Here is a 10,316-nt window from a genome sequence, read left to right on the forward strand (position 1 = left end):
ATCATAATAAATTTTTGGGGTTAAGTACTGAAATCGTCTCTAAGGTAAGTGGCGAAAATCAAATTCGTCCCCGACGTTTTTTTGCTATTAAAATCATCCCGAACGTTCAGAAACACTTTAAAATCATCCTTCGCTGCTTAAAACAAATATTTTGGACAGTTTTGCCCTTGTAGCCGTTAAGTGTCTGTTGCAGCTTTTAATGAATAAAATAAATTTATTTGTTTATTTATATATTTATATTAAATGGTGGTTTGGGGAGGGTTGGGTTGGGATTAAATCAGAGCTGTAATCCCTAACCAAAGAAGCAGTGCAGGAGATAGGGCTTGCGGAGGTTAGTGAAGCCATGGCTGCCGAGAGCTCACGGTCGTGTCAGAGTAGATCATCTGCGCCGAAAAGGGAGCTTGTGTGTCGGCATGGGGAGAGACCCGTGCTTAGAGTTTCTGGAACGAGGAACAACCCTGGGCAACGATTTTGGGGGTGTGTCTACTATGAGGTCAGTGATTTAAGTTTCTGTAGGTGGGTGATGGCAATGTGTTGTTCGTTCTGGGCACTGACTCTAGTGGGTTGCTGCAAATCCAAGAGGAGTGTGATTTCTTCCGATGGACAGACCCAAAAACAGACAGTGACGATCCTCATGTTGCAAGGATGAAGAGGAAAGTTGCGGCCATGAAAGCAAAAGTGAGGGACGTTGAGTGGAAGTTCAAGGTTGCTGCAGTGTTAGGGATTTTTGGGTGGGCAGTCCTATTTTGCTTCTTGTGGCAGATTTGGTTTAGTCAGAGACAGGGGGTAGCATGTGTGATGCCATTGAAGTATGGTTAATAAAATTAGGGGAGAATTTATGATGCAGTTTGGATTTGTCTGATTGGGTCTGAGTAATGTAAATTGAGTGTTACTGGATGTTGAATGAACATGTGGGTTTGGTTGAGGGTTTAGGTGATTAACTATGTGAGTGAAATGATGTCCTTGTAATTTGACAATTAATTGGAGAATAATTTTTTCATGTTAGCCTGCAATTTTTCATTGATGAGTTGTGTTAATGAACTTTACAGCATATGAACCTAAAGGTGAAAATTGATTAAACAGAAGCAGAATAATTCTAGCCAGAACACAATCATGGGTAATTGATTAATAAGCATAGCAATATAACACCAAAAGGTGGAAACTTCAGTCACCATGATTTCCATTACATGGACACAGAACAAAATATAGTCTGTAAGCTAAGGAAACAACAACAAAAGCTGGATTCCTAGGATATCTAGAAACATAGAGCAAGACTGTTGCTCACTAAGAAAGTATCACAAACCATTAAATATAAGTTTCAAACAAACCAAAACAAGTGTCACACACATTGAGTCTACTCAATCAAAAGTACATTAATAATAGCACAGAACACAAATCTTCATAATAGTCTAAAGTTTTTCCCAAAGTCTTGGAGGAAATTTTGCCATGAGACTCAGCTTTCTTGGAGAAACATGAAGTGGAAATTTGTGGCTGAAGGAGACAGTCCTATCTGCTTGGCTGGAGCTGGCTGCACCCATCTCCTTTAGTGCTGGTGGTTGCTGTGTCTTGCTTCTGGTGGACTTTGTCTTGGGCCTAGTTGAGGATGATGTGGGCCTAGACCCAGATTGGGTTGAGTTGGGCTTGGATGTTGTGGTGGCTGGTTGGGGCTAAGATGATGATCTAGACCTGGTGGACCTCCACAGACCCCCACTTTCAGATTGCATAACAGGCTGTGATGAAGCCTTAGAACTGGTCATGGGTCTGCTGGATGAAGCCTTCCTCCCACCTCTGGTTCTCTTCCTAGCAGGTTGACTAAGATTTTGGTCCTGAAACACATTAAAGAATGCAGTTGATGAATAAATGATAATGTAACCCTAACATACATGAAATGCACACACTTACATCTAGGGACAGCTTCTTGCATCCTCCCCTCTTGTGTCCAGATTCACCACAGTTTAAACATCGCTGGATTTGTCCTCTCCTAGACAAGTGGGACTGGCTGCTGTCCCGGGCTTCATCTGGTCCTCTCTTCCTCTTCTTAACTGGTCTGTGGCTAGGCTTTCGGTAGGGAGGGGCATGACATCATCAAATTTGGTTATCTCCCATAAATCTTGTCCATTTAGAGGATTGATGACTGAATCATAGCACTTGACATATGCAGCCTTCTTGTAGCAGTCATCAACAAATGCATCTATGTCAAGGCCCTTAAAATTGATGCAGCTTATAGCATGTGTGCATGGTATACCACTAAGCTGCCACTTCCTACAAGAGCACTCATGAGCAGAAAAATCAACAGCAAATTTATTCAGTCCATTAACAACCTCATACGTTTGTGCAGCAGACCAGTAAGGCCTCCACTCACCAGCAGATCTGCCTCTCCTCTCTAGTTTCATCCTAATGCGAGGTAGAAGTGTACCATTAAAGTTTTTAATTCTTTCTCTGTTAACAGCCCATCTAATCATCAAATAAACCCTGATGTCCTCCAACATTGTCACTATAGGTTTCTCCCTAGACTCTACTATTGCACCATTAAAGCTCTCACACATGTTGTTTACAAGAATGTCACATTTAGGGTGAAAATTAAACCTGGATCTGCTCCAAAATCTTGGAGGAATAGCATTCAGATGTCTGTGTGCATCCACATTGATGGTCCTGATGATTTGCATCTCTTTCTCCCATTCCTTCCAATGTGTAGCCTTTGCAGACCTCCACATCAGCTGTTTCAAGTGTAGGCCAGAAAATTTCTTCCTGAAGTTGCTGTAAAGATGGCGGACACAGAACCTATGATCTACTCCAGGGATGACTTCATCGAATGCAGGCAAGAGTCCCTAAGATAGCAGGTAAATCCCATTATTTTTCAAACAATGTAATCAATATTCAATGTATTTAGTAACCAATCTAATCAGTCAATCAACTTACATTATTTAGAAGGCAACATGTTTAGCAAGCAACATATTTATCAATCAATATATGTAGCAAGCAACATATTTATCAATCAATATATGTAGCAAGCAACATATTTATCAATCAATATATGTAGCAAGCAACATATTTATCAATCAACTTATTTAGCAAGGAACATATTTATCTAATCAAACAATTTATTTATCAATCAATTTACCTTCTGCTGATCAGACATGAAGGTTGTTTTTCCAATGATGTCTACTCCAAAATCATCAATTAACAACCTGAGAAACCACTTCCAGGTGTCTTTGGTCTTTGCCTCCACAACAGCGTACGCTATAGGAAGCATTTGATCATTAGGATCCGACCCAACGGCTGTCAACAACTGCCCTCCTTGAGGTGTCTTTAGAAAACACACATCCAATCCCAGAAACTTTCTACACTGCAGGAAGCTCTTCTTACAAGCAGCTAGACACACATATACCCTTTGAAAGATGCAATAATTGTTTAACCTCTGCTGCTGGTCCTCAACCTCGAAATCAGGGGACCGCTGGACCTTGAGTGTGACTGATGACCCTGGATTAGCCCGTAGCAGCTCCGAGCAGTAGTCAGCGATCCTTTTATACTGCTCTCGGTAAGCTCCCTGAATCTCCTCCAATGCAGCTTGTCTAGACCTACCTGCCATCGAAGTTGTCACTGTCAAATTCCATTTCCTTTGAGCCTTGTTGACCAGATCCTTTATCTTCTTCCTCCCACCTCTGGTTCTCTTCCTAGCAGATTGACTAAGATTTTGGTCCTGAAACACATTAAACAATGCAATTGATGAATAAATGATAATGTAACCCTAACATACATGAAATGCACACACTTACATCTAGGGACAGCTTCTTGCATCCTCCCCTCTTGTGTCCAGATTCACCACAGTTTGAGCATCGCTGGATTTGTCCTCTCCTAGACAAGTGGGACTGGCTGCTGTCCCGGGCTTCATCTGGTCCTCTCTTCCTCTTCTTAACTGGTCTGTGGCTAGGCTTTCGGTAGGGAGGGGCATGACATCATCAAATTTGGTTATCTCCCATAAATCTTGTCCATTTAGAGGATTGATGACTGAATCATAGCACTTGACATATGCAGCCTTCTTGTAGCAGTCATCAACAAATGCATCTATGTCAAGGCCCTTAAAATTGATGCAGCTTATAGCATGTGTGCATGGTATACCACTAAGCTGCCACTTCCTACAAGAGCACTCATGAGCAGAAAAATCAACAGCAAATTTATTCAGTCCATTAACAACCTCATACGTTTGTGCAGCAGACCAGTAAGGCCTCCACTCACCAGCAGATCTGCCTCTCCTCTCTAGTTTCATCCTAATGCGAGGTAGAAGTGTACCATTAAAGTTTTTAATTCTTTCTCTGTTAACAGCCCATCTAATCATCAAATAAACCCTGATGTCCTCCAACATTGTCACTATAGGTTTCTCCCTAGACTCTACTATTGCACCATTAAAGCTCTCACACATGTTGTTGACAAGAGTGTCACATTTAGAATGAAAATTAAACCTGGATCTGCTCCAAAATCTTGGAGGAATAGCATTCAGATGTTTGTGTGCATCCACATTGATGGTCCTGATGATTTGCATCTCTTTCTCCCATTCCTTCCAATGTGTAGCCTTTGCAAACCTCCACATCAGCTATTTCAACTGTAGGCCAAGAAATTTCTTCCTGAAGTTGCTGTAAAGATGGCGGACACAGAACCTATGGTCTACTCCAAGGATGGCTTCATCGAATGCAGGCAAAAGTCCCTAAGATAACAGGTAAATCCCATTATTTATCAAACAATGTAATCAATCTTCAATGTATTTAGTAACCAAACTAATCAGTCAATCAATTTACATATCAAACAATTTATTTATCAATCAATATATTCAGCAAGCAACATATTTATCAAGCAATTTACCTTCTGCTGATCAGACATGAAGATTGTTTTCCCAATGATGTCTACTTTAAAATCATCAATTAGCAACCTGAGAAACCACTTCCAGGTGTCTTTGGTCTCTGCCTCCACAACAGCGTACGCTATAGGAAGCATTTGATCATTAGGATCTCACCCAACGGCTGTCAACAACTGCCCTCCTTGAGGTGTCTTTAGAAAACAGCCATCCAATCCCAGAAACTTTCTACACTACAGGAAGCTCTTCTTACAAGCAGCTAGACACACATATACCCTTTGAAAGATGCAATAATTGTTTAACCTCTGGTGCTGGTCATCAACCTCAAAATCAGGGGACCGCTGGACCTTGAGTGTGACTGATGACCCTGGATTAGCCCGTAGCAGCTCCGAGCAGTAGTCAGCAATCCTTTTATACTGCTTTCGGTAAGCTCCCTGAATCTCTTCCAATGCAGCTTGTCTAGACCTAGCTGCCATCGAAGTTGTCACTGTCAAATTCCATTTCCTTTGTGCCTTGTTGACCAGATCCTTTATCTTTACCTTAGGGTTACCTTGCACTTTCTTCCTAAAAACCCTACTCAGCCAACCAGTATGGAGTATCCCTACCCTGTGTGACTGGCCACAGGTATGCTTAAGATTCATTGACCTGAGCTGCCAAGTCTCTTCCTCACTCATTTTTGCTGCGTACAACCAAAACAGACACCCCTCTTGACAAATAGCCCTTACTCTCACCAAGTCCAGCTTCGCATACCTAAGTCCCCTTCTTGTTTGCACTGCATAAGCTGTCACAGTGTCCTTGAATTCCTCCCTTGAAGCATATACATTTCCAACTTCCAATTTGTAAGTTGTCATGTCTTTCACATCCCTATGTATTGGATACCGACTAGCTTCATGGTTATCATCATCCTCACTGTCCTCTTTCTTTGAACCACCACCAACTTCATATTCCAAATCAACTTCATCACTATTGAACCCTTCCTCATCACTGAAATCACCTCCTGCTACCCCTTTTCCTTTATCAACCCGATTACCATCAGTCCCACCTCCTACTTCATCAAATCCACTCTCATCATCGTACTCCTCTTCACTGTCAGTAAACACAACATCATCTGCATTGTCAACCTCATCAGCAGATGGAATGAAATCCTCATCATCGCTATCCTCGTCACTATTCGATTTGCCCTGCTCCTCAACATACTTATCTCCCTCATCAACCTTCTCCACATTGTCCATTTCCCCCTCCTGACCCAGTTCACCCTGAAATATCACCAACTGCTTCTCATTATGTACCTCTTCATCATTGCCCTTCTCCACCTCCTGATTATGTTCACTCTGGCCTCCAACATCAAGAAACCCTACCTCAGAAAAATCTTCAGCATCATCAACCTTATGGACCACATAGAGCTCAACGTGACCACTATTCCCCGCTATTTTACACATCTCAATGGCATTTCTGTCTCCCTCAAATAACTTCAGATCCTTCTCTAACCATTCAGAATTTGGGTCCTTATACCAAAAACTATTGAAATCTTTTCCTTTGTATACCCAAACTGTCCTACCTCAGCATATGCCTCAAAAAGAGACTAGCAATCCATATCGATATCTTTGATCACTGTCCTTTCTCCACCTATATACTCCAATGTACCATTGTCATATCCAAATTTACCACCATGGTAGACACTCAGGTTAAAGGTTCCCATCACCTAAACCCTGCAAACAAAAATCGCACCCAAATTCCATTTGTAAACTAACGAATACCCATGAGTGATTATGTAGTCCAAGCTCAAAAAAACCGAAACAAATGCGGCACACATAGCTGATTCGAGATGGCTGACACGAGAATGAGCTCCAATGCAGTGACGCTACTACTTCAGGCGAGCTATCACTCTGTTAGGGCATCATTGAAGGTGAAGGATCGGTTTTCCTGGGGTTAACGTTACTCAGAGAAGGAACATCTTTCGCGGGAATATAACCCCAAGCGTCAATTGGGCCAAGAGCAAAATTGGAATTAAAATTTTTTTAATGCGCTTGAGGATGATTTTAAAGTGTTTCTGAACGTTCGGGATAATTTTAATAGCAAAAAAACGTCGGGGACGAATTTGATTTTCGCCACTTACCTTAGGGACGATTTCAGTACTTAACCCTAAATTTTTGTGTGTTTCATATGTTTGAGATAGATTATATAATTTTTCTTTTAATTTCACAAATCAATGAGATAAAATGAAATAGGAAATATTATACCTATGCATAACACAGGCTACTCCACACTAGTACTATTAAATTTTTTAATATATAATCAACAATAATTTGATAAATTCGTTTAAATAAATAAATTTTACTATAAAAAATTATAATTTGAAAATGTAAAATTTTAAAATACAAATGACAAAATAACTTTATAAAAATTTAATTATTTTTATTATTTTATGTAAAGAGAATTTTATTTATTAAGATTTAAAAAATAATATTAAAATTAGTAGTATAAAAAAATATTATAAATTTAATATTATAAAAAAATTATATAAGGACTAGTTTGACTAATTTTTAAAATTTGAGGGATAAAAATGACTTACGTCTAGACTTTTAAGGACTATTTTGACTAATAAAAAACTTTTTTATATATCAAGTGACACGTGGCATGTCACGTCATCATGCCACGTGGCATTTAACGTAACACGTCATCATCTAATTGACGGAAGGACTAATTTGACTAATAGTTTATCTTTCAGGGACTAATTTGATTAAAAAAATCATTTGGGGACGAAAATGAAGATCGCGTGATCTTTCAGGGACGAATTTGAACATTAACCTTACATATTGTTATCATTATCGTTATCGTTATCGCTATTGTTATAGTCGCATTTTTTCACTTTGTTCTAGTTAATTTCGCTACGTTATCAACATATTTTTTCACTTATTTTTTTTAATCAAAATTTGTAAATCTGTAACTCAAGTCTTTATGAGATAAATTGTTAGTTCCACCACCTCATTTAGTTAGAAATTTCGGTATTAGAGTGAAAGTATTTCGGTGTTAGAGTAAACACATTTCGATGTTATTTTTGTTTTTGCAAGAATTTAATCCAATAAGTGTGAATCTACATTCATTCAACTAAATAAGATATTTCGGTATTATATTTTAAATTTTTATGTGTTGTTTTATATATGAGATAAGTAGTGGTGAACGCGGATCAGTTCAGATATGACCAAAATTTCGATCCGATCCGCACTAAAATCATAGAATCGTATCTAATATCCGTATTTTAATTATTAGTTGAAATAAAACATAAAAAGAATATTTACTTATTTATTTCTTTATTTTTGCGAATACGCAGATATGCGGATACTTATACAAAATCCGCAATACGATCCTATTAGTGTGCGCATTGGATCCATATCCGCAATTTTCGGATCGGATTCGAATAAACACTTCGGATATGCGGATCGAATACGATCCATGAACACCCCTAGAGATAAGCATTCAATTAATTGAATGTGTAATAGTTTTGGAAATATTTAATATTTTTTGTGTCGTATTACTGAACTTCTGGTGTCAATTTTAAATAATTTTAGTACTATCTTATTTTATTTTATAAAGTCTAGTAATCTTTTAGGATGGGATTTACTTTTTACATTCTGTATCATTATATTTAAATTTCGATGTCAATTTAAATAAATTTCGGTACTATTTTTATTTCTGACAAGAATTCAATCCAATAAGTGTGAATATACATTCATTCAACTAAATAAGATTGTAATATAGTGCAAACATATTCATTTAAGTCTAATATAAGAAGCAATGCTCTTAAAAAAAGAAGTAAGAGCAACAGAAAAAAAAAAGAAAGAAAGAAGAATAATAAGAAGCAGAAAAAAAAATGCAGCATTAAAAAAAGATATTTTTGTGTTTTTTAAGTAAAATTTCGATATCAAAATTAAAAAATTTCCGTGTTATGTTTAAAAAATTTTGATTTTATTTTTCGATAAATTTCTCAAGCAAATTTTTTATGTTAAAATTAAGAATTTTTGTGTCACGATTAAAAATTTTGATGTTATTTTTCAATAAATTCAGCATAATTCTTTCATCCTCCTTTTTCTTTTTTTTTTCTTGTTTCACATTTTCATAATTCTTGTTTCACCATCTTAACGAAAATTTGTGTTACGGTTAAAAAGTTTCGATGTAAAAAAATTGAAAATTTTGTGTATCACACTTACAAAATTTTAGTATTATTTTCTGATAAATTTTGCATAACTCAAAACTCCTCCTCTTCTTCATCATTATTATTATGTTCTTTTTCTTCTTTTTTTTTCTTGTTCATCTTCTCTTTGTTATTTTACCTTCTCATAATCCTTTTTAATTTATTCTCTTAACAAAAATAAAAATAAAAAATAAAAAAACACATAATACTACAAAATCACTTAAAAAAAACTCTCTATTCTTAAAAAAAACACACACACACATAATTCATTATCGTCTTGTTTTTTAAAATTGTTTTTAATTTTTTTACTTTTTCTCTATCCTTTTAACATCACAATTTTATCTATTCACTACCAGCTACTACTTCCCGCCGTCCATAATGACCACCCCGAAACAACTTTATGTTGTGTGGTCGTCAAAACTACTTTTCATCATAAAATGACGCAATAATTATAAATTGATTGTGGAAAATATAAGTTAGAACTTAGAACCATGATATTATTAGTACTAATTGAGAACATTTTTAATTATTAAATGAAAAAGTATACCCACATATATAGATCATAGAACAGAGGGCAAAAAGCGTTTGACAAATTAAACATACACAACCATATAGTTGCAAAACAAAATAACCATAAAAAACTGCAATACCAAGAACCATATTGCATAGTGTAACAAACTTATTTAGTAATTAAGGGATATGTATGTAGCTGCGTTTAACTTGGATTATTATTTGGTAAATACTAATTAATCATCAGTAGGGGTGACCATGGTTACCCGGAGGGTCATAGTAACACATAACAATGGTGCCTCCATTATTGTTACACTCGACTCTAGCACACCCTAAATAAGTAGATGCCTTAGAAACCACCTGAGTGTAGGTAAGACATTGAAGGGTACCATCAATGCAAGAGTTGGATTCGTAGTCATAATTTCTTTTCTGTGCCACCCACCATGCCACAGCATCTACTCCTGTAAGGGTTTTTGTCGGACCACTTGTAAGCATGTTCCGCGCAAAGGGACTAGATTCGATATATTTGACCCGCATACAATCTTCAATGTGGTTACTCAAAAACTTGTTAGCATGTGATTCTAACTCAGAATCCCACACTAGAGGTTTAACCCCAACTCTTGTACGTTCAACATTGTGAACTTTAAGATAGTCTTGTGGAGAGTTTTGACCCAACAAACATAATGGAAGTATGCTTACAAAACTTGTTGTTAGCACTGCCAGAATCGGCAACTTTCTCATTCTCTCTCCTTTTTTTTTTTTTTT

The 10,316-nt window shown here is 37.1% G+C and overlaps 1 protein-coding gene across 1 annotated transcript; it reads right to left on the bottom strand.

The window, feature by feature from the left end:
• LOC107634062 (pathogenesis-related protein 1-like) lies at positions 9,598-10,310 on the bottom strand. The gene has a single exon (XM_016337645.2). The coding sequence runs from the start codon at positions 10,290-10,292 to the stop codon at positions 9,795-9,797; it is 498 nt and encodes a 165-aa protein (XP_016193131.1). The 5' UTR covers positions 10,293-10,310; the 3' UTR covers positions 9,598-9,794.

The sequence above is a fragment of the Arachis ipaensis genome, chromosome B03 (genome assembly GCF_000816755.2).
Source record: "Arachis ipaensis cultivar K30076 chromosome B03, Araip1.1, whole genome shotgun sequence".
Lineage (NCBI taxonomy): Eukaryota > Viridiplantae > Streptophyta > Magnoliopsida > Fabales > Fabaceae > Arachis > Arachis ipaensis.

Coding starts and splice junctions, on each gene's coding strand:
- LOC107634062 (XM_016337645.2), bottom strand. CDS start 10,292: ATGAGAAAGTTGCCGATTCTGGCAGTGCTAACAACAAGTTTTGTAAGC.